Source organism: Sander lucioperca, chromosome 17, assembly GCF_008315115.2.
Source record: "Sander lucioperca isolate FBNREF2018 chromosome 17, SLUC_FBN_1.2, whole genome shotgun sequence".
Taxonomy (NCBI): domain Eukaryota; kingdom Metazoa; phylum Chordata; class Actinopteri; order Perciformes; family Percidae; genus Sander; species Sander lucioperca.
The window spans coordinates 17930603-17956329 of NC_050189.1; the positions used below are offsets into that span (position 1 = coordinate 17930603).

The following is a 25727-nucleotide window of genomic DNA, read 5'->3' on the forward strand; positions in this document are numbered from 1 at the left end:
ACCACAGCTTTAGCAACGGAAGCTTTGAACATTGTCCATTCGGGTTCAATGCCCCCAGCCTCCACAGAGATGCACGAAAAGCTCCGCCAGAGGTGTGAGTTGAAAGTCTGTCGGACAGGGGCCTCCTCCAGACGTTCCCAATTTACCCGCACTACCCGTTTGGGCTTACCAGGTCTGTCCAGAGTCTTCCCCCACCCCCTGACCCAACTCACCACCAGATGGTGATTGGTTGACAGCTCCGCCGCTCTCTTCACCCGTGTGTCCAAAACATACGGCCTCAGATCAGATGAAACGATTATAAAATCGATCATTGACCTTTGGCCTAGGGTGCTCTGGTACCACATACACTTATGAGCATCGCGGGTTTAGATCAGGGAGGCCATTCCTCCCAATCACGCCTCTCTATGTGTCCTATCAACTAAATTTAAGGAAGATATTCTAACAGCATTTAAAGGACAAATCCGGCGCAAAATGAACCTAGGGGTTAATAACACGTGTGTACCGAGTCAACCGTTCTTTGGTATTTGTTTTCATGCTAATCGAATGTTTCCTCAAAAGGTGTGAAAAGTGCTTTGAAGTACGTTTTCTCTCGTTTATTGGTTGTGTCCCAGGTGATGCCCAATAAGCAGACGTGTCTGTAAACATGTGTTAGTAAAAAGGCAGAACGCACACAGCAGGGTGTTCAACGCACCCCCGTTTCAGTTGAAAATTAATGTTGCTACGTTTTGTCGGGGCAGAACGTGGCCCACGAGTTTACATAACCACATATAGAGAGATAAGTAAAAGTAAGTATAGTTAAAGATTTAAATACAAAAAATCTATTTAAACGTGTTTGTTCTGTATGTGCAGTGGGTTCTTAAGTTATTTGTGTGATGTTATTGTAACTGTCACTTCTGCATTCTGAGCTGATCAACATATTGACAGGACAGGTCTCCGTGTAAAGTGCCTAATGTAGCAGGAAGTTTTATGGGCTGTTAAGCTGCACATGCTCAGTAGACAGCTAGTTGACAGAAAGAAGATGGAGGTGAACAGTTAGCAGAAACACTCTGAGTCCAGCAGAGGGCCACAGGGAGCATGGAGAGGTTCATATCTGTTCACAGGGTAGAGGGGAAGACAACCTGTTTTTCTAATCAGCAACTTTTTACCAGTTTAAAGGACAGTGTTGAACTTTATAATACACTGCAGGACTCAATGTCCAGTTTATTAGATACAGTTAGCTAAAACTAAAGCAGAGTAACAGCCCTGTCAGAATCATAAAGGCTATAATGTTCAGTTTGTGTTGATAGAGTCATTATGGAGGATGTAGTTTGTGCTGATGTTGAACTGTAATGTGTTACACTGACAGGTGTTTCCATTATTTTGTCCAACCCATTTATATCAATGACCTAAATAACGTAAGGAACACAAATTGTACTTCATATATTGCAGAACTAATTTCCAATTAATTTTTGTTTTTAAAGTTGACAGTCTGGGGCTCCCGTATAGCTCAGTTGGTAGAGTGGGCATCCATATGTAGAGCTTTACTCCTCAACGCAGTGGGCATGGGTTCGACTCTGACCTGTGGCCCTTTGCTGCATGTCATTCCCCATCTCTTCCCTTTCATGTCTTCAGCTGTCCTGTCAAATAAAGGCCTAAAATGCCAAAAACATTATCTAAAAAAAAAATAAAGTTGACAGTCTGTTACTACTCTGACTGAATGGATTCAAGATGAATGGATTCTTTTGAATCAAATCCCAGGTGCAAAGAGAGGGCTGCAGTTTTAGGTGTTTCTGTTGTGGACACAGAAAACATTGGCAGATTGCCAAGCCCTGACTGCTTTCCTGTAAGCCGAGCTGCAGTGAGATCCACCCACTTCTGTACACGAACCACAGACTGCCTCACAGTAAACCAGTATATATACTGCAGCAACCCATTCAGCAGCAGATCTCTGTCAGCTCTCATGGCTCCATTAATGCTCCTGTTGTTCCTTCTGTCTGAAGCAGATTCTGGTAAATATCAGCTTTGATTGTGAAAAGACTCATGAAGACTTTATTTCTGACCTGCGTTGTTATAGTGAATGTGTTTGAAACCCAGATTAATTATTTACTTTGATAAAGAAAAAGCTAATTTGTTATGATAATGAGACTACAGTAGATTTTTGTGTAAAAAAAAAAAGTGTAACATACGTAATTTTTCATGTGATATTTCAAAATGTAGGACTATATGAAGTATTGTGTAATGTCGTTAAATTGACGAGAGAGAGAGAGAGAGAGAGAGAGAGAGAGACGGACGAGAGTTATTTCATAAAAGCTTGTGCAAAAATTAACTGGTCATTTCATAACACGAGCATTGTTTTAAAGTCTCTTCATCCCTTATTGCTTAGAATTAGTAGCTAGAGAGAGAGAGCTACTGCACAGTTTAAAAAAAAGGCTTGCTGCTTAAAGAAGGGGAGGGAAGAAGTGAGGAACCATAGATTGTATGGAAAAAGAGGGAGGGAAATAGCCGAGGAGGCGATGTGACGTGCATTGGGCTGTGCAGTGTTGTGATTGGCTGGATTAATCAGACACAGAGCTGTAGCGCTGTAGTCAGTAGTGACAAGACATGAACATTTCCTACAGCAGGACACTTGGTGTCTGTTATTTAATGCTGTTTTACAGAAAGAGATCAGATCAAATCAAACAATGACATGTACATGACAATATAAAACACAACAAAATAAATAGAGATCATCCACGTGCCCCAATATAAAATCAATTACGGATAGTAAGAGAATTGCACAAATAAAGAATGCAAATTGCCCCAGCATACATCCAGGACATGGTCAAACCCTATACCCCAACCTTAAGGTGCTCCTGTACTGCAGTGTCTGACCTCCGAGAGAGAGCCGTTGACCTTTACCTGTTGGGATCTGGTTGTTAAGAAGGAGTAAAACCATTTGATAATAAGAGGGTTCACATTAATTTTGTTTAACTTCTGTACAAGCAGGTGAGGTTAAAGAGTGTTGAAAGCTGAGCTAAAATCTGCCATAGGCCTTTAGGGTTCTCCAGGTGTTTGTTGATGAGGTGTGTCACACTAATGACAGCGTCCTCTGTGCCCTCGCCAAAACTGTAAGGGATCCATAGAAGCGGCCACCTCTGTTTTAAACCTGTTTACAATGACACGTCATTACTACTGATGTTAAGGCTATCTGTCTAAAATCATTATTGACAGATGGGCATGTTACTTTCCGTACAGGAATGATTATGGACTTATTCCAGAGATCTGGCACAGTGTTGTCTCGCTTTGAGAGACCCACCTCCAAAGCGCTGAAGGAGGGTCTGGCTACTCCACACAGCATTCGGGGATGGGAGGAAAACGTGCACAAGAACACAAAACACAGAGCCGCTGCAAAATAGTCGTGCAACAGAAAACTCAGATTGGACAGATAGTCTAGCTAGCTGTCTGGATTTACCCTGCAGAGATCTGAGGAGTATAGTCTCACAAATCCACCGGAGGTTAGAACGCCGACACAAAGAAAGAGGAAGGGGACGGAAAATACATGCATCCGGCGGAATTTCCTGCGGCACCGGAGCATCCCTGAAGTGGAACGTGAAGGACATAGACTAGACACATGTGACTATTAAATGATTTTGATAAATAGGGCACAATGTTGCTTTGAATTACCGTATTTTCCGGACTATAAGTCGCTCCGGAGTATAAGTCGCATCAGTCAAAAAATGCGTCATGAAGAGGAAAAAAACATATATAAGTCGCACTGGACTATAAGTCGCATTTATTTAGAAATTGATTTCACAAAATCCAAGACCAAGAACAGACATTTAATCTGGAAAGGTAAGTTATTCAACTACACAGTAGCACACAGAACAAGGGGCTGAATACGGTAGGTGTCCGGTATGTTAACGTAACACATTAACAGTTATTCAACTATACAACAGAATACAGAACAACTACCAGGGCATGGAGACGTAACTGCACCGTTGACGTGCATCTACATCTGTGGACTCGTTCCTCCAGCTCTGGCCATCTTACTTTCAGTGCGCGACTAGCTTTCTTTGTTTTCTTCATTGCAGTAAGACTAACCTTTTCGCCAGTCCCTCACAAGTTTCTCTCTCACTCCAAACTTTCTTTCTGCTGGTCGATTACCGTTTTCGGCTGCATATTTTAGTTTCTTTTCTTTCTCAGTTGTCTTTAGGAGCAGCATTTAGTCGTCACAAGCCTAGAGCGCCTCTGGCGGCTTTAGACGGTAATGTTTTCAGCATGAAATAACATTTAAAAACGTGAAATTATAAATATTTTGATATATAAGTCGCACCTGACTATAAGTCGCAGGACCAGCCAAAGTATGAAAAAAAGTGCGACTTATAGTCCGGAAAATACGGTAAGTCTTGCCTTCAATAGAATTTTACAAGTGATGACATTTTACATCTCAATTAGTTTTAAAACTGGTGATTTTGTGAAAATTAGTTTTCCTACAGAGTCCTGGCTGTTGAGGTCTTTTGAAATAACATGAAGTTTTATTATTATTGTTTTTCAGACCTGATTGAGGTAACAGTGCATCCTGGAGATGATGTCATTCTGCCATGTCAGGCTGCTGATCCCTCCATCAGAGCTGTAGAGTGGAGCAGACCTGACCTGGAACCAGAGTATGTCCTCTTAACCATCGACGGACACCTGGATCCAACCTACCAGCATCCATCCTTTAAGGACAGGGTGGAGCTGGTGGACAGAGATCTGAAGGACAGAGACGTTTCTTTAACTCTGAAGAATGTGAGCAGCATCGACAACGGAACATACGAGTGTCGAGTTAAACCAGATGGTTCCAGACGTAAAAAGAGAGCCAACATTGACTCTGAGCCAATCAGAACCATCCGTCTGCAGGTTACAGAGGATGGAAACTCCTCTCCTGTAGGCCGATGCAATGGACTGGCAGCAGGTGTTGCAGGTGTTCTGTTTCTTGTAACTATTGTAGTGGGTGTCCTGAAATATAAAAGACATAAGAACAAGAGATCAGGACCACCTGCTGATGATGATGATGAAGCATCAGGCGATAAGCTCGTCTGACAACTCTCAGAGCTCTTTATACCTGACTGTTTTTTCACGTGTTGTATATTCAAGACTTCTCTTTCTCTGGGTGTGAGGTCATGTTTAAATCTGCTGTTTGTTTTTTCTCAACCAATCTCTTCCCTCTATGAAATCCACATACTTTTTTTAAGTATAAGTTCTGTTAGTACAAAGAAATTTTACTCGAGTAAAAGTTCTGGTACTTTAAAGACACCAATAATGTTTCCCCTCCGTGAATCTCCACCTTACCGTGGTGGAGGGGTTTGTGTACCTGATGAGTCTGAGATCTGTATTATCTGGAGCTCTGAGATCCTGTAGGGTCTCCATGATGAGTTGTTCCCAGAGGAGGGTCAGACTAAGAGAGATTCACTTCAAATTATCTTTACCTTCAGAGAACTAGAATATTTACTTGAGTAAAAGTAGTGCTGCTTTAAAGAAAAACAATGTCTCTTAACTAACAGTACTTTTACTATGAATGAATTGTTCTTAAGTAAAAAACAAAGTTAGGCTACTTATTTGAAATCTGAAAATTGTGCTCAGATAAAAGATAAGTCAGTTAAAATGTTCTTTAAGAGCAGAATGAAGAAGCCAACACAGAGATGTTCAGACAATATAAACTCAGCAGCAGTACACAGAAATACTTTGCTCCATTAAATGAGCAAATGTAATCCATTACTTCAGCCCAGCTGTACTCAGCGCTGATATATTACAGAAAGCTTTTAACAGGAAATGATGTTTCTTCAGTTGTAAATATCAGCAGACCGAGCACCCACCAAATATCTTCTAATCAGGTGTAGAGAGCTCTTCATCATGTTATCTGCTTGTATGTTTGATCGAGTTAATATTTTATATGGAGTGAATTTTAAATGCTTGTTTTCTGCTGGGTAATATAAAGCCTTGTGGTGCCTGCTAAGAATGTTATATTTCCAGCTAATTATTTAAAATCAACTAACATTGAATAGTTTAAACTGAGGAGTTGATGACATTGTGAATATTGTTGTTATTGTAATTATAAAATCATCTGATGCAGCTCAGAATATCTCAGGAGACATAGAGGACGAGTCTGTCTCTAAATAAGACCTTCGACTGGATTTAATATCTACTAAGTAGATTAACATGATGTTTCTAAAGGAAATGTTATGAAACGTGAACTATACAAAAGTGATGATCTTTGAAATCAGTTGATAATTATTTAATATGAATCAATAGATGAAATAATAATGATCAGAGACATGAAGGAAGTTGATAACTCAGTTTTAGCATTCAGATACCTTAATGCGCCTTAAACTGTTTTACTCTTTCATCTTATTCTGATAAACACGTTATATTGCTACATTTGGATCCTCAAGTTTTATACACCACCAGGACCATAGTACATCTTTTGTATTTTATTGTACAGTATCTGTTGTTTGTACATGCTGTCTGTGTTTATTTGTTTTTATTATGGCTGCAGCATGGGTTAATTGCCCAAAACAAATATGGGACAATAAAGTTAATCTTAAATCTTGAAGTTGGATCCTTTTATTTATTCATTGTTAAGCACTTTTCTTTCTTTGAACACATATAAAGCCGCTCCAATTATCCAACCTCATATTGTGTGTGTGTGTGTGTGTGTGTTATATTAATATATGAATATGTTAAATGTGTAGAGGAGGAGCAGAGACTGGGGGAAGGATGTGATCCTGAGAGACTAAGATCTGAATCTGATGGAGGGTCTCTGGTGTCAGCTGAAGACACCTTTGTCCAACATGTCCAGGATTTCAGGAACACACTAAAACTTGTTTCAAGCTTCTTACAGTCAGCGCGGTCGGGGCGATGCGGATGGAGATATATCCCAACTGCAGCCTGGGCGACTGCACGGAGAGTCTGCAAGATTGTGTAAAGTCACAGACTTAATACTACAAACCGTAAGAGAAGAATTCAGTTCTCAGAGCTGCTCTACCTTTGACCACAATTGGTATAAACAACCAGACGTTTAATGGGGACCATGCACGCTGACCATAAGAAACATGAAACTCTGCTTAAAGGTTGCTCAGGTCTCCAAATTATCCTCTAGAAAACAATCTGGTGATGATTTGCCCCCCTCTGGTAGACCTGATATAGAATGTTTAGAGGATTCATGTAGAGTAAGTTTCATTTCTGTAGAAGTGAAGCTGTTGATACATGTACTGTTGATCTAGAAACACACGCCACGCCTGAGGTAACCGCAGCAGGAGGAACACAACACACAGACCAACTGACTCACCTGGACCGTGTCCAAGTCCTCTGGGTGTCTTTGTGTTTTTCAGCTGGAGTCTCTCATGTTCCTCTTTAAGGTCTTTGTTAAAAACAGGGAGCTCCCATTACAGTTTGTTTCTCTGCTAACATTTTAGAGTTAAAGAAAAGGTGATTTAATATAATTTATTCTGAGATTTTACAGTGCAAAGGATGAAGTAAACATGCAATCAACAACTGATGAACTGATAATTTCGGCGTGTAATGATTATTTATATGAAGAAATAGAAGAGTGTACAGTATGCAGTGTAGTAGAGGGTGGTACAGTGTAGTAGATGGTGGTACAGTGTAGTAGAGGGTGGTACAGTGTAGTAGAGGGTGGTACAGTGTAGTAGAGGGTGGTACAGTGTAGTAGAGGGTGGTACAGTGTAGTAGAGGGTAGTACAGTGTAGTAGAGGGTGGTACAGTGTAGTAGATGGTGGTACAGTGTAGTAGAGGGTGGTACAGTGTAGTAGAGGGTAGTACAGTGTAGTAGAGGGTGGTACAGTGTAGTAGAGGGTGGTACAGTAGGCCTTTGCTTCAGTTAGATCTCTGCTGAGGAGGGAAATAAAGTCTGTACGGCGCCACATAGCCTGTCTGGACCTGTTCCTGTAATCAGAGAACACAATGGAGAATACTTAGTGGGTGGATCACGTGGTATCAAAAGCCTAAAAGCACATTTTAAATGTGCACCTCCCCCCTCTCTCAGTCTGAGTCAGGAAGTGGTGTCAGTTCCTCTTTAATGTTGGTAGAGAGAAACTGCAGCTCTTTATCATACAGTATGTCTGAACAGACTGTTGAAGTTTCACAGCAAACAACTACGTTTACACTTCAGTTAAATATCTGACTGTTTCTGTCAGATGGTTAACTGAACTCAACACTAAATATGATCTATAGAAGCAGATATTATGGCTATAATTCTCTCCTTTGTGTCTGTGGGTAACAACAACACAAGGTCTCCCATGTCACTAAAGTCCTGAGTGGTATTTCCCCAGCAGCAGCATTAGAGTCATCACTACTAAAATAAAATGTTACTGCTACATTTCCAGAAGAGGATGGAGATAATGAGAAACCAAGAAAGACTTCTATACTTATACTACACGAACACAACATCTGTTAACATGCAGTCTTTTATTCCACAAGGAGCTGTAGTCACCGTACAACAGCTGCATGGAAACAGCTGCATGGGAACAATCATCCTCCCTGAGGAGGCGGTGCAGTCATCCAACATCTAGACTACATAGATGGATATATCAAATGTTATTGTTCCCAAATTGGGAATTCGGATTCATCGCTGTGCTATGTTCTACAGGTTTGGGACAAAGGCCGTTCTGTGTAGATTTAACCACGGTTTCCTTGTTTCGAGCCTTTTATCACAGAGGTTTTTGTATCTCGGCTCAGTAGAGAGAAGCGTGTTCCGATTAAACTGTTGCATGACACCAGCGGTAAATGTATTTATTATTGAGTCCATTCTGCCTTTTTCACCTAGGACAGAAACAGGTGATTTTGTGTTGTTGCACGGTGTGGAACTAGGCCTGATTCCTTTGCTGCTCCATAATATCGTGTTAGAAAGAGACGCCAAGGGGTCCTGACCAAGCATCAAGTATTTGACGAGTTAGGAGTGAGAATGTGTAAACCAGGCAGGGCCGTGATGGTGGCTGCATGTCTTCTCAGTTTTTGTTTATTTAGTTATATTGCTTACGTGTTGTTGTTTTGAATATTGATGTGGTTGTTAAATATTAGTGTCATCCTCTGGCAGCTTACTCTCATGTTCTCCCTGTTTTGGTCACAGTCTGAGAGCTGCGTCGGGACAGATTTTACCAACATGTGTGAATCCACCTATTGTAAGTGGAAACTTGACCTCTTCGTTGTTTGTTGGTTGGTTCTTGCTGACTGTCCTTGTTTCAGTGTCACCGGCCAGTCTAGTTTGTTGTGGAAACAAGAGACATCGAGACGAATCACAACCTTGGAATTCTTTCTTTTTCCTGTAACCTGAAGTGATGCATAAAAAAATATCCATAGAAATGGCGTCACAATTACCCAGAGCCCATTGTGCATCTTCACAATGTCATGTACATGTAATGAGTATTTCCCTCTAAGTAGTAGAAAGTGGCATGAAAAGAACATGTGTACATAACAGTACTTCATTCCTTATAGTGATAATAGATTAGCTCTTTCTGGATTTTCGGGGGTTTTGCAGAAAGCTTTCTGTTTCTGTTAGGAATTATTGATGCAAAGCTGCTGAGAATAGTGGCTGAAACAGGAAGTGGTTTGCTTAGGGGGACTAAAAGTCACAAACAGCATCCCTTTGTCTCAGTAACTCATAAGGTACTTTATATTAAACCAGGTTTGACTCAGTGTGAAGTGAGTCAAACATGAACTAATCTCATAAATATCTCTCTGGCCTTTAACAGCTTGTATAACCATAACTCCATACACATGGTGAACTCTTAACTCTTTACTCTCTCTCTCTCTCTGAGCAGCAGCTGCACCATAAACTCCCCCCCCCCCTTCCCTCACTGATTAACACTGCTTATCTCTTCCCTGTAACTCCATGATGATAAAACAGTTTCAATTTCAAAATGTTGAGGCAAACTTTTTCAGCCTGAACTCTGATCTGATCTGGAGATTCAAACATTGACAGTCTTGTTGCTTTAAGAGAGACACGTGATGTTGTTCTCATTTTAGTTTCCTGTTCCAGGGTGTCTCTGGCTGTGAGCCCAGTCACTGAGTCTGGTCTTTATTTCTCTTATATGGCATCAGGCTGCAGCAGCCGGCCATCAGTTAGGTCAGCTGAGGGAAGGTCCAGACTGTGTGGAGCTTTAGACTCAGGAGAACTAGTCCTCTTGTTTTTATTTAAAAGTTAAAAGTTTGAATCTGTCTGAACTTAACAGCTGAGCTGCTCTGCTGCAAACAGAGATAAGACTGCCACAATAAAACTCCCCAACATCCAGTCAAATCCTTCATAATAAAAACCTGACCAACGTGTTTTGGGGTAGGACGTCATTTGACTGTTTACTCTGACTTTAGTCATCAGCAGTCAAATAAGACCTGTCTCTGAGCAGCAGCAGCAGCATGATAATCTCCTCCTCTCTCACTGATAAACATTACATGTCCTCTCACTGGAACATGATAATAGAGTGATTTGAATTCCAAATGCGAAGGGAAAGTATTTATTTTAGCTTGAACTTAGATCTGACCTTGGTTGCTTTAACAAAAATACAACCTGTTGCTTTAAGACAGAAACGTGATGTCCCTAGTTTAGTGTTTCTTCAGGGCGTTTTCTGGCTGCGAGCCAAGTTACACAACACTGAACTGTGACAGGAGTTGTATAAGTAATCTCACTGGAATGATTAACCAAAGACAAAATTGATAGTGGTTAAGTTCAGGGGTTTGTACTCCAAGTCATTCTGCAGTTAAAAGAATAACTGACTATAAAGAAGGTGAAGCAGCAAGAGTTCAGTTAGAGCAGCAGAGGAAGCAGCAGCCATCTTTACTGATCAGACAAACACACAGACCACTGACTGACCTCAGTCAGCTTTATTAACTCTTTCCTCTCTGCACCGTCACACTATTTATACTCTTGTTAAGTTACAGAAACACTTTGACTTGTTTGATGGGCATTATTACTTTTTATATATTTTATATATGCAGCTATATTTGGTTCCTAATACTTAAATATGTATGTAGATCTCTCTGTGTTCAGCTTTATGTCTGATTCTGTCTTCCTGTAAGAGTTTGTGTTTCCTAGGATGGTGAAGACATGTCCCGCCTTACTCTGCCTCTGATTGGCTTACCCAACCCTAACCAATCTCACTCCTCATGCCTAAATCTAACCAATCCAACCGAGAAAGGCAACAAGTACTATCCAATCAGAGGCAGAGTGGGGCGGGACATTCCTTCACCATCCTGGGAAACCAAACCAAGGAAGAAGGAACCAAATGTATTCCTGTAAAGTGTTCTGTGTGTGAGCGTCAGAGTCTTTGTATGTGCTTTCACATATTTGAAGTCTGATTCTGACCTCTAAAGAATTAAAAATAATCTACACCCAGTGACTCACTCTGCTGCCTCACTTTAGTCATAATCTTCAAATTAAAACATGCAGTCATCCTCTTCATGACTTCAGTCTCCTCTTCTCTCTCTGTGGACCATTTGGATAAAACAGTTGGAATCATCATCTTTATTTCTTTAACAACACTGGAGACCTAATTATGTAGGCTAAAGGTGTGTCTGAATGTGTGTATGTGTTTTAATTTAACATATTTGTCAGTTCAGTGTCATGGGTGTGTCTTTGGCAGAAATCCTAAATGCGACATGACATGTTTTGCATTCAGACAGGATATCTTGTTGGAAGTGATCCAAGAAACACAGAAACATGTTTACTTGCAGACAAACTGCTGATCTGATAGAAAACAGATGCACTGAACTGTATGTAACATATAAATGAACTCTTTTCACATATTGATGCATTAATGCAGTTCTGTTTCTGTCTGTCCACTGGGTCTTTTGTCCCTCCAGTGGTGGAGCTGATTATTCTGCAGACTTCCCGTAAATGAAAGCCTTTCCAGAGAAATGCTCCTCTGGAGAACAGAGTGAAAGCTGCCTCCTGCTGGCTGTCTGACTGCATTACACTGTCTGAGTGGTAGCCTGTTGCAGCAGCTCTGAGCCTTTTTGTATCTGTTTTTTGTATTTCTCATATTTGTATTTCTTTTTTCGTGTTTTTTCTTCTTCCACACTGTTCTTCAACGTATGTGCATACATGGATGTACAACTGTGGAGATTAGCTGTGTTTCTTTTCCTTTTTTCTGGACTTTACAACTTCGCAATGGGAGACCCGTTGCCTGCCTGGTCCCGACCAGGCTAACAGCCAGGATTTATTAATTCTGGAGCCTTTTCTGTTCACTCAGCAGTGGTTTGTACCTTATTATTATTATTATCAGCCTGCATTAAAATACAACAGGTGCATATTGCTGTTCAGTTAAGTTATTATTTAAAGTTGTGACCATTATTTTTTTTTTTATAATTATTCATGTGACAGTCATTGTTACTGTTATATTGCTGTATGAAGACTGCTGTTCATATTGTTAGAAGTTTGCTGAATATATTACGACAGTTGTTGAGATAATTAGAAAAGGCTGATAACATTTCAAATGTGTTTTAAATGAAGTCAGTGATGAAGGATAATATATAAAGTGCTGTACACGTGTTAGTGGTCCTAACAACAGCAGACTGGTCAGAGACAAATACAACTTTAACTATTTTAGTTGATTTATTTATTGTAGTAGTCTTTAACAAAGGACCATGTATGTTCCTCTTCCATGTGCACTGTATTTGGCCTTCTTAGCACACAAGTTGTGTTCTCTCCAGTGAACTGGGACTATAATTTGGGAGGATTGAACAATTATTATAGGTTTTTATAATTGTTCAATCCTCCCTAATTATAGTCTTAGTTCACTGGACCGGTAACTATATAGTTGAGGCTACTGTACATTCATGAAACAGGGAGAGGACACCTCAATGGTTTTTGATCTTAACTCTGTGTAAAGAATACACAATGCGTATTCTCCATCCTATTGTTCCATCACTTTGTCTCTTTGTTGCGTATCTTTGTAGTCATTTTGGGTCTTTCTGTAGCGCTTTGGCATGCCTTTCTTTTGCGTCTCTTGTGGTCATGTATCTACTGTTCAGCCTGGTTTTAGGTTTTATCCCAATATCTGAGGTTACAGGAAGAACCAGCAGGTTTTGCCCAGTCTTTACACTCAGCTCTGGTTTCTTTGTCTGTGTTCCTCCTCAGAGTCCATCCAGCAGAGCTGTCGTCCTCCTCACAGCTCAGAGAGACAGACTCACCTTCAAACATCTGAGATCTGCTAGGACTCACAGTCAGAGAGGCTGGAGGGAGCAAATATTTCATTATGTTTTGAGCAAAACATTCAATGTTAAAGAAAAACGTTGGTGGAAGTGTGTTGTGTCAGGTACAGGGGAGAAGATGGAAAACAATCCAGGACTCCAGTTTGAGTCATTTAAAGGCAGAGTTGGTAATGTTGAAAAGCTCTCCTTGGGGCTCAGCCCAAACACAGAACTTCAGAGCAGGGCAGAGAAAGGACCACAATTTCACTCATCAGAACTACTTTACATGTCTGATTCAGAGGCAACCGTGGCATCACTTTTAATGCCTTTCAGCTCCCTCAGCTGTCGCCATCGCTGAAAAGCTGCCAATGTTTACTCTAGTTTGTCCTCTCGCTGTATCTGCAGCCCCTTTTAGTCGCTGCTTTGTCAGCGTCAGTCTGAAATACTTTTCACACCACTGATTTCACTTTAAGTAGTGTATATAACAGCGTTACAGTAGTGTTAATGAGAGCGTTACAGTAGTGTGTGTGTGAGGTTTCGGTACAGTATGTGAGCGTATCATTTTTCAGTAGTGTGTGAGATAATTGTGATTAAAGTCCCTGATGAGCCTTTGCTAAGTTTCCTCCCCGGGTAGAGTATGCACAGCGGGGCAAGGAGGCATTTCATTGGTTCTTAAAAAGAGGTACCTTTGGTTTGGTTGGTTGGTGTTTTTAGACACGATTACAGCAGCTACAGATGACCGATCTGTTTTAGAACCCAGGAGTTATTTATTGCTGATGGGGTGTTAAGTCCAATTCAGACAATATATATATTATATATATATATATATATATATATATATATATAGTCAGACAGTCTGGCGAGGTCGTTGACTCGAGTCTGTTCGGTGTGTTCCGTGCCGTCGTCAGTCGGAGGAGCTGTCAGCGTTCATTTGGGCCGATTTGACTTGTTGAATGGGCCAGTGGGCAGTCGGACTCAATGACCAATTACCGGAAGTGACGAGGGGGATGAGCGTGACTAACGCCTCTCAAAATCTGACGAAAATCTTTTAAACTGACCTTTGTCGATCTGAAATGAAGACAGATTCAGCAACTGCACGGCCTATTTCTCTCTTAAAATGTTTTCAGAAACCCATTTCGGTGAACTATCTTCGTAAAATATGAGATCGTATTCCGAACGAGCCGCCATTATGGTCGGAAATGAAATCTGGGAGCAGCCAGACCCACGTGACGCGTTTGTCCAATCAGCTGCCGGTTTTCATTTTTTGGGCGCCAATACAGATTAGCACCGCCTGCTGTTATCTTGCGTGGGCAGAACGTAGGCTCAAGTCACCACACTTTCTTTAACCAACTCAGGGAGGCAGTCAGTCCGCCTTTTCTGCCGAAGGTCGGCCGTCAGGTTGGTGTGTCAGAGCCTTTAGTTTACTGACCTTGGTTTGTTGTGCAGCTCAGCAGTGATGTCAGAACTGAAGAGAAATGAGACTCAAATCACAAAAAATAAATTCACAACGAAAAGCTGTTACATTTGATCAGAAGATGGAAGATTTTGGCTTTCTGATGAAATGAAATTGTATCTGTTTGCGTTTAATAAACATTCCAATAACTGATACTTAAGTTTGAACAGTGAATATGAGCCGGAGCGTTGACCACAGACTCTCTGCTGATCTTTAAAACAAAGGTTGGCAGGATGTGTTTCGTGGCTCGAGGTGAGAATGTCGTTTAACACTGTTGAGGTTTTTTCATTAAATCTGACATTTTAGAGAGTGTAACGCACAGCTTAGTTACATTTAAACCTCCTGTTGTAGATTCATTTATATAGAACATTATGAACCATGAGGGGCTTTATTCAACACACAGAGACAGAATGCAAATAAACCAGGGGAGTTGAAGGCATCACAGGAGATTTTTTTTTACCTGAAAAGATATCTTATAACTACGGAAGAGTAGTAGTAGTAGTAGTTACAGAGTACATGTTAAACTAAAAGGATCTTACTCTTTAACATAAAGCTATATCTCTGTAGGGATCCTTTCATAATGTTGTCAGACACTTAGAATAATAATCTGGTATGTCAGCGGCAAAAACAGAACTTTTAGTGGATGCTAACTGTTGCTGAACATTTGTCCTGTAGGGTTACATCACAGCCCGGTTCACGGCTGCCGGTTACAGCGTTTTCGCTCAATACTGGACCAACGTCAAAGACTTTTTGTTCACATTAGACACCAATGCATGGGAAAAACGGGTCCAGGGTGAAGAATACTGGGATCACCCTTTATAACAAAGCTTCCAACACTGACCTGAATGGGAAGTATTACTGTGACTAAAACTGCTGCTGTGCTAAACTGAAAGGAACCAAGATTAGAACAGATTTGCTGCTGAAATGACTTTATAATACCAAAAACCCTTTCAAGTGGAGTCACACAACACAAGCATGTAGCTTTGACTCATCCAGCTGAGTGAACACAAACTAAAAGCACACAAGTACATTTACTCCAGTACTGTACTTAAGTACACATGTTGAGGTACTTGTACTTTGGGGTGGCTGTAGCTTAGTCCGTAGGGTGACTGGTAGCATGTGAAAAATGTGTTTGAGTCGTTTGAGAAAAAAGTCTTCATTCTTAAAATTCTGACTTTAAACTGATATATAAACATATATATCATGTAAAAAACAATCATACAAAACAATAAAAGTCTACTTTGTATGTGCTGAGGAAAAAAGAATAACATTTGTTTTGTTTTAGGTGCAGATTGGATCAAAGTATTGTGTGTTCTGGTGAAATAAACTAAATAGTATTTATATTTTAGTCATCTGCATGTTTATTAGACTTCAGTGTGAGATGTTTATGTCGTTATCTGTAGAAGATGAATGTGAAATCATGTGAACAATGAGAGAGAATTCATTTTAGTTCCTTGAGTCCTGATTAAAAAGAGAAGGAGCAGTACGTCCAGATTTAAAGCTAATTAAAGACTGAGAGGCTTTTCTGTCTTTCATTGTTTACATATATCGGCATAAAACTATTTCTAAGTCAGGACTGTTTGAAAATGAAGATCCATTTCATGTGAAATCATTAGTTGCAGCCCTAACTGGCTTTGTGCTACTTTTATTATGTTTTATGCAAGACTAGTGTTTACCTGTTAAAAAAGTTAAAAATAAAAAAAAGAGTTGTGTAATCAGGATGCAGCGCATTTGTTTTCTGGGTTTGCATGCTTTTCTTTTTGCATGTTTTTTTTTATTTGCAGTGTGTTTATGTATTTGGTTGTGTTGTGGTATTTGCAGCGTGTTTACTGAATGCTGCACATGTGTTGTCAAATTAATGAAGTTGTTTTCTTAATTTGCTTGTGTTTTGTCTATTTGCGTGTGTTTTCTTAAGTTGCAGGGCGTTTGCCCCTGTCGGCCACCGTAAAAAAGAGTTTTACAACGTTCTCTCATTCCCACCTCCAGCTGTGACAGAGAGCTGACGTTACAGGCAGTGACTGAACCATTGGAAAGAAGTTGAGGTTCACCATGTTGCTGAAGACACTAAAGCATTTTATTAGTTATTAAGTCATTTCAACAGTTTTGATGCTAGAGGAGGTTGAAGTTGGAGAGTAACACTTTACAATGAGGAACACAAAAATGTAGGTGGTTACTGAGGAACGAATGATGTTCTGCAGCTGCACAGCATTGTTTTGTTTGGATCACTGAGCATGCTCAGTGTGGAGCTGTTGGAGACAAATCATCAACACCAGACTGGTAGAGAGAGAGTGATTCATTGTTGAGTGTGTGTAAGGTCAGTGATTCAGAGTGTTTCCTGTGAGGACAGTGGAGATGCAGTACTGACAGAACACCACCAGGTGGCAGACCAGACCAGTCTCAACACAAGGTGGGGGGGGTCTGAGGTTGGTCAGAGCAGTTCTAACACCCATTTCCTCTGTGGAGGGTGGTGTAGCAGCCGCGTGGTTTCTCCTCCTGCAGTTAGCAGCTCAGTTAGTCTCTTGTTAGTTTATAATCACAGAGATGAATGTTGTTGATGAAATATTGTTAATAAAGATTATTTCCATACATGTCATCAAATGGGAGTTATGATTTCCCTAAAGTTACAGACTTTGTCTTTGTATATAAAATCACTTTATTGTCATAAACACACATGTATCAGCTGTTTGTTGGATCTGCAGACAGAAACAGGCATCGGTAACCTTAGTCCTGTCTCTGAGCAGCAGCAGCATGATCTCCTACTCCCTCTCTGTCCTGTCTCTTTAACATGATAATAGGACTGAATCATTGGAATGTCAAATAGTGAGGCAAAGTTTTTCATCTCGAACTCACAAGCATTGAAGGCAAGCCCCGCCTTACTCTTACCGTGATATTCACTCTCTCTCTCTCTCTCTCTCTCTCTCTCTCTCTCTCTCTCTCTCTCTCTCTCTCTCTCTCTGTGGACAATTCGGACTAAACACAGTTGGAATCTGCTCTCAGATCATCTTTATTATGAAGCTGAAGACTGTATTATGTATCTAGGTGTGTCTGAATGTATGTGTGTGTGTGTGTGTGTGTGTGTGTTTTAGTTTTATATATTTGTCTTGTTAGAATCAGTTCAGCTTCATGGGTGTGTCTTTGACAGAAGAACCTAAATGTGACGTAACATGTTTTGTATTCAGATAAAATAACTTGTTGGAGCTGATCCAAGAAACACAGAAACATGTTTACTTGCAGACAAACTGCTGATCTGATAGAAAACAGATGCACTGAACTGTATGTAACATATAAATGAACTCTTTTCACATATTGATGCATTAATGCAGTTCTGTTTCTGTCTGTCCACTGGGCCTTTTGTCCCTCCAGTGGTGGAGCTGATTATTCTGCAGACTTCCCGTAAATGAAAGCCTTTCCAGTGAAATGCTCCTCTGGAGAACAGGGTGAAAGCTGCCTCCTGCTGGCGTTGTGTGTGTGTGTCAGTGTGCACTAAGGACAAACAGTGCAGTGTCTCTTTCTGCTGTGTGTGTGTGTTTGTTTGTGTAGCCTACAAAGCTAAATAAAAACTGTAAAGTTGTTGGGAAACGTAGCATTGTGTGTGTGCCCGTGTGCAATACAAAACTGTGTTTCTTGTGTTTCTTGTGCTGTTTTCTGTGTCTGAAGCTGCTGTGAGGTTAATAAGGTTTAAATATCTCTGTGTTGTTGTCATGTGTCTTAATAATGTTAATAATAATGTTTGTTGCACCCGCCGCGGTGTCTGTGTGTTGTCGGTCAGTGTTTCTGAAATGAATCAATCCGAGCTGAACTGAGCATGTGTAAAGAAAGAGAAGGTGCTGTGCTGCCACCTGCTGGCTGTCTGACTGAACTGATATGATGCTTTTATCCAAAGAGAATTTTACAATGAGCATCTCATTGAAAAATATAAGAATACGTATATAAAATGTCTGATTGAAAGTGTACATTTGTGCAGGAATGTGCAGTTACTGTCCAGGGCTGAAAAAACTTACAGTTGAAAAACAAAAATATGTGTAAGAGGGAAGATAGTATGGATGTGTGACCTGGCTGTGTCACGTGGCTTCAGATGGTGGTTCTACGGTGGCCGACAGGGGGAAACGCCCTGCAACTAAAGAAAACACACGCAAATAGACAAAACACAAGCAAATTAAGATAACAACTTCATTAATTTGACAATACCTGTGTACGAAGACATAGGGACCAGACGCAAGCTTTTATTTTGAAATGGTCTGGAGAACTTCTGTTGTGTAATCAGGATGCAGCCCATTTGTGTTCGTGGTTTGTGTGCTTTTCTTTTTGCATCGTTTTTTATTTGCAGTGTGTTTATGTGTTTGGTTGTGTTGTGTGTATTTGCAGCGTGTTTGCTGAACGCTGCGCATGTGTTGTCAAATTAATGAAGTTGTTTTCTTAATTTGCTTGTGTTTTGTCTATTTTCATGTGTTTTCTTAAGTTGCAGGGTGTTTGCCCCTGTCGGCCACCGTATGGTTCAGATAAAAAAAATAATCTATAGAACTTACATGTTTGTAGCGGCCCTTCAGCTGTCAGTTTGCTTTGACTTCATGGATTAACTTCGAGCTGTGTTCTCATCAACGTCACCATCTGCTAGAAGAATTGGGATGTATCCATGGAAATGGGTGTGCTGTCTGATGCCTTGTATGTTATGAAAAGTTGCCGGTGAAAAACACATCTAAAGAATGCAAATTTTCTCTCAATTTGAGTTGTTCTTCTCTTTGTAGCTACATGAGGCTCATTATGCTTTAATGAGATTAATGTTCTGAGGTGTGATGGTCTCTGGGGACCAGTGATTGGCCAGCTGGACTCCACTGGTTGGACTGGTGTGATGGTGTTCAGGTCTTCCTCAGTGAGGAGTAGAGGACCTCTGGTGCTGCTGGAGACTTTGAACACAAACAGTCTTTACATTATTATTAGACAACTCATACATGTGTAGCTAAGCAGTCCACTTACATTTTCATTAGCCATAAAAACAGCTTAGTCGGAATACAGTTTATTTCAGAATAAGGACGAAGAAATTGTCTGTTGCAGGTTACGTGATATTTGGACATCGCTGTATGTGACGTCGTCATCTCTTATTTCTACATAAGCTACTGAAATGAACATTTGAAAATATACCATTTCCAACGCTATGCAGGAAATAACGTCTAACTCGACCGGCTTTCTGCCGGTAAACCTGACGCACGGGGAGGTGATTCATCGCTACTTGCAGCTTGAATTGTTTGTTTTGTGATTTCTTACATCAGAAAATACAGAGTTAAAGAAAAATAATGGCCTTTAAAGCAGAGCTCTTCAACAGGGGGTCCTTAGAGTTAGTACAGGGGGGCTGCCAAATTACAATATTCTGTACAATATATGCAGTTGGGGGTCCCTACTCTGTCTCTCTTTCAGCTAAGGGGTCCCTGGCCTAAAAAAGGTTGACCCCCATAGGCGCACGAAGTGGGGGTGCTGAAGATGGTGGCGAAGCTTTAAAACTGCAATGACGATAAAATGATAGCTTATAAATATTTCAAATAAATTACTATTTATGAATAAATTCCACGACATTTTGTATGTCATGTTTGGCGTGTGGGATGCAGAGAGGGATACTTTTAATAATTAAAAAAATATTAAATTTATCTTCAGCGTGTATTGGCCAATCAGATTTGTCTTGACGCGATTGCGATTCAGCCTATGCTGACGAATGAGTTTCTACTATATCTATCAGCGCTACTTAGCAATGTCTCAAAAGTGAATTTTGGATTTTTTTTTCAATCGACCAACTCCAAACACTGTCAGTGTTTTGATCAATGTACTTTCTTTCTGCCATGTTTGTTTTATGTTCAGTTATTAGACGAGTCAAAAGATGTCTGTGTAAAGTACAAATTGTAGCAGGGAAGTCTGTATGTTATTTAGCTGTCAGCTGCACATGTGCAGTGCAGACAGCTGGTTGGAAGAAAGAGCATGAAGGTGAACAGTTATCAGTAACACTCTGAGTCCAGCAGAGGGCCACATGGACCGTAGAGAGGATCATATCTGTTCACTGTGGAGGGGAAAGCACTGCAATGTTTCTGCCCATGAGACTCTTGTAAGTTAGTTATGATTTTCTCTTTGTGGTGGAGATGATTAAGTACTTTACTAGAGCTGCAAAGATTAATCGATGGTGTCAACTATTTAATGAATTGCCAACTATTTTGATAATCGATTCATCGTTTTGAGTTATTTTTCATGAAAAAAACAGTAAAACTTGTGTGATGTCAGCTTGTTAAATGTGACTATCTTCTAGTTTCTTCTCTCCTCTGTGACAGTAAACTGAATATCTTTGAGTTGTGGACAAAATACATTTAAGGACGTCTTTGGGAAACCAGTCCATCCAGTAAAACAATCCACACATTAATCTACAATGAATAAATTGTTATTTGCAGCCTGTGTTGATGACATGTCAATCAGTTTATATTTTTGATATGAACAGGTTGGAGATGTATATGTGAGTCCGCTCACGTATACATTTCAAACCTGTTCATACATTTTAATAACCTTCATCCATTCATTTTGAGTAGCCTACACTTCAGACAGTGTGCTAAACCCTGAGTACTTGATCTCACGTCCTCATATAAACCAAGCCAGTGCAGATCCACCCATTAACACAGGCACCAACCCGCAAACCAGAAGTGTGCACTAACTATAGTGCTGTGTTCTGTAGAAAGTGATAAAATGAGAGAGAAAGCCCTCTCTCAGTTCTCACGGCTATATTAATGTTCCTGTTGTTCCTTCTGTCTGAAACAGCTTCTGGTAAATATCAGCTTTTATTGTGAAAAGATTCATGTACAGTACACATGTTATAATTATACAACAGGAGATATCTGCAGGGTAAATCCAGACAGCTAGCTAGACTATCTATAGTCCCAGGTCCAATCTAATAGGCCCAGGACTGACACTGACTCTTAACCCCAGCCCTGTTTCCCACCCTATTCACTACACTTTGCATTAACCCTTTATCCTGGACTATACATCTGCCCATTGCACATACTATATATGCTTTGCAAATTCAGCACTCAACCCATTCAGCCTCCTTTTTTGTTATGCCACTGTTATTTTGTATGTATTTATTTGTTTCTGTATTCATTGTTTATTTCATATTTTTATTTCATGTTCATTATGTTTGTTTGGTCATGTATGAACCATTCACCGAGGCAAATTCCACAGAAGTGTACTTATTGTAGCAATAAACCCTTTTCTGATTTTTAAAAAGAATTGACTGAATCTTCACCTGCTACAGAATCAAACCTAAGATGCTCTGTACTGAAGCTGTTTGACTGTGATTCATGTCAAGTTTCCAACCGCAGCTCTTTATTGTGCGGTTTGTTTTTTCTCTGTTCTCTGCGCTGAAGAGAAGTTTCGATCGTTTAGCCACAACCAGAACAAATGTTCCATCCGTCAGCGATGTGAAACCCACAGAACCACACGAGGAAAACAACCGGTTACATCAGAGTTTAATGATCCTGTACAGGAACAAGCTCATAAATACAAAATAAATATCAGTAAATAGTTATTATCATTGGACTCTGTTTAGTAGATATTTGTTGGTTGTTGTGCACCGTTATGAAACACTTATAGAGGAACAAATCTATGACATAAATAAAAGTTTTTTTTCAACGAAACACATCTAAAGAATGCGAACATGTTCTTAATGTGAGATGTTTGTCTCTTTGTAGCGGCATTAATCTCATTTAGCTTTAACATAAACAGATATGAAATCAAATACATGAATGTAGTGAGGTGTGATGGTCTCTGGGGATCAGTGATTGGCTGGCTGGACTCCACTGGTTGGACTGGTGTGATGGTGTTCAGGTCTTCCTCAGTGAGGAGTAGAGGACCTCTGGGTCTGCTGGAGACTCTGAACACAAACAGTTCAAACATTATGAGAAACTGTTGGAGACAAACTCCATCAGCAGACAAACAGCGTTTCTCAACAGTTATTTGTTTGGCTCACTTCATACATATGATAAAAAGTTAAAATATTGTTTTTTCAAATTTGTTTTTTTTTAGCAGCATTTAATGAACATTTCCCATAAGCCCACAGACTATCACAGGTTAAAGGTCATGGTCCAGTCCATGAAGAAGTTGATAAAATATGTTTAACATCTAGAGCGATCGTCCACCAAACAGAGGGTCGGTGGTTCAAAGCGTCTTTGGACAAGACACTGAACCCTGATTTGCTTCCATTGTTGTGCCATTGGTGTGTGAATGGTACCTGTAGTGTGTATAAGAGCTTTGAGTTGAGAGAAAAGCACTGTATAAATGCAGTCCATTTACATTTTCAGTAGCCATGTAAACAGCTTAGTCTTTTTCGGAATGAGGACAAAAAAAATGAATATTATGTGCATGTAAACGTAGTCAGTGTTTTGTCCTTTTTGTACTTGTATCTTTTCATAGGAATAGTTTTTTATATTACCACATTTTTTAGGAAATCTTATTTTTCTTTCTTTCTAAGGGTGACAACAGAAAATTGATATCCGTCTCGTTTTCTGTGTTCAGTACAGAGCTGGAAGTGGTTAGCTTAGCTTAGCATAAAGACAGGAAACTGGCTCAGTTTGGAGTTGAGAAATAAAGATCAGCTGTACCTCTGGTCATGTTTGATTTGATCACTATTTGTCCATAACTGACGTCTTCTGCTCCTCTCACTGCTGAGGAGACTGCAGCTGGATCTCTCTCTGGAAAATCAAATAAAATACAGTACACATTACATTACTGCAGGTACTGATACCACTGCTGCTAACAGGTGTAATATAAAGAATATCAATACCACTGCTGTAGGATTATTGTTCACGTAGAATTATAGTTAGAGTTGTTATGGACATGTCTGCAGGACATAGACCTGTCTGAACAAAGAGAGCAAATATAACTAGACAGCATTTTTCTGACAAAGGAAAGTGGGCGACCGCAAAGCTGCACAAAGGTTGTACTTTTCACACCAAGGTACACAGGAAACACCTCACTGCCAGATAGAGCAGAGGGTGTAGTGAGAAACCTCACCTTCGTCAGTTTAGTTCACTGGAATTAACAGGAGGAAGTTGTTGCTGTGGTTTCAGAGGCAGAGTGGAAACAAAACTATGTTGTATGCAATTATAAGTTGTATTAAAGGTCAGTTTGAAACGCAGAAAAGTGTCTTTGGTCTGTTGAGTGCATCTCCTCTTTTATGTCCAACCTCAAATCTAAACTCAAAAACATCAAAACTGCAGCTCGCGAGCTGTAGTTCCAATGAGACAACCTGTCCTGGGGGACCGAAGCTGGAAAAGTTGCATAGTATGCCTTTAAAGTCTGTTTTCTTCTAAAGCATTATTTTTGGTGTTATTTTAGGTTTCTGCTTGGTTTCACACTGCTCTGGGGGATGCAAAAATGGGGAAATGAGGCGCCACACGCCGGCCACAACAACAGGACGGACCGCCACATGTGGGACGCGATCCCCGGGCGCAGGGGCACAGAACAACGGGGAAATGAAACGCCACAACAGCGGGACGGTTGTGGTTAGGAAGAGAATCACGAGGAAAGGAACTGCAACACACGGGACATGGTCCCCAGTCTCCTGGGTGAAAGTCCTGTTGTTTGACCCATCCACCCCCCCCCCCCCAATCCAACCTTCCTGCGTGGACTTTCACCTTATCAATACTACTCGCTACAGTCATCGTTCTGTGATCACGAAATATGCTTCCCATTGAAATACATTGCTTTAAAATTCGTAATCGCCACAAAAAAAAAAGCGACATTTACGTGTCCTGTCCACGACTTAATAGATTCAATAACGTGACCATATCACGAACGGCCATGAGACCGGGCTGCATATACAGACAGTGCTGTAAGCTCTATGCTATGTGTTCTGCAACTGTAAAATGTAACTTATTCAGAGTTTACTGTACTCTGATGTATACAGCTCATCTCAGGTGGAGCTACAGGAAAAGTAGTCTGTGCAGACTCACCGTGGCATAAAATGATGCAATAAGGCAATTTATACATCCAATAATAATAATAATAATATATACATTTTTATGTCGTTTGGATGAGTCAGAAAATGGCATCATAGAGGCTCTAACAAGCCCAAGGAAGAGCTGCGTTCAATTCTCAACTCAGGAAACACTGGCATGACAGCTTGCACACAAATCCTTAAAATGTGTTGTATTTTGTAAGTATATTTTTATATATTTCTTGATGTGGACCTACTTTTGAGTCTGAAATAAAGATTTATTATTATACTAATTAATGAAGCGATTGTTAGAGAATATGTATATCCTTGTGTGTCTCATTAAACCTCTAGAACATTGTGAACTGAACCCTGCTTTGTGTCGATTTGTTCTCCGAGCTCACCGCTGCTTTCAGAATCAACTCACCGGAGTCCAGCCAGAAGATGATAGGATTCAAACCACATGGTCATATCTTCTGGCTGTCACCAGACCAAGATCAATCTTTTAAGATTGAACAATAGTCTGGGGAGGCGTGATCAACGGGCGTGAAGAGGCGTGATCAACGGACATAGTTCAAATGACTCTGTACGCAATTGGATAGACCTGCAACCAATCAGACCAACGATCCGTGTGACGTAGCAGCGACAGCGGCATCAACGGGTTGCTGCGCTTCAGTGGCCGCCATGTTCAATGTAAACAAAAAGCTGCTTGCTGTCACTTCTATACCCGCCAATAGCGCGCCAGGTGATAAGTCAGTTTGCGATTGGTTCCCTCAGATTTGTAACGGAAGCAGGATAGATAAATGTACAGGTTTCCAGCCTGAGCTGCAGGGCGAAATCTAATCGCCGGCAGATCGGGCTGGTTTTACCCAGCCTAGGAATGTCTGGCAAATAAATGTGTTTTAACTAAGTAACGGTTAATGCCCCACTGCTACTACTACTCCTACTTATCAGGAATTAATGAAAGTCCATTAATTAGAGATGGACTTCATAATCAAGCGATGCATGGCAAAAAGAAAAGGAGAAACACAGCTACTTTTAAACATTATCAAAGAATTGGATACCAACAGGTTTTTGAATATGAGCCGACCTTTTCAAGAAGCTGTTTGAAGGAATGAAAGAGGGAATATTTTGTACAGGTAAACATGATAGATTAACATTACAGTGAGCAGCTGA

The 25727-nt window shown here is 40.4% G+C and overlaps 2 protein-coding genes across 4 annotated transcripts in view; one reads left to right on the top strand and one right to left on the bottom strand.

Moving 5' to 3' along the window:
• Nucleotides 1-6381, top strand: part of LOC116064564 (hemicentin-2-like) — a 173913-nt gene extending 167532 nt beyond the window's left edge. For all 3 annotated transcript variants that reach the window (XM_035993845.1, XM_035993847.1, XM_035993846.1), the window contains one exon: nucleotides 4514-6381. In XM_035993845.1, the coding sequence (XP_035849738.1) occupies nucleotides 4514-5040 (527 nt within the window). In that variant the 3' untranslated portion in view covers nucleotides 5041-6381. The remainder of the gene's footprint in view (nucleotides 1-4513) is intronic.
• LOC116064565 overlaps nucleotides 1-25727 on the bottom strand; it is a 305191-nt gene that overhangs the window by 273466 nt on the left and 5998 nt on the right. The gene's annotated exons all lie outside the window — the stretch shown is intronic.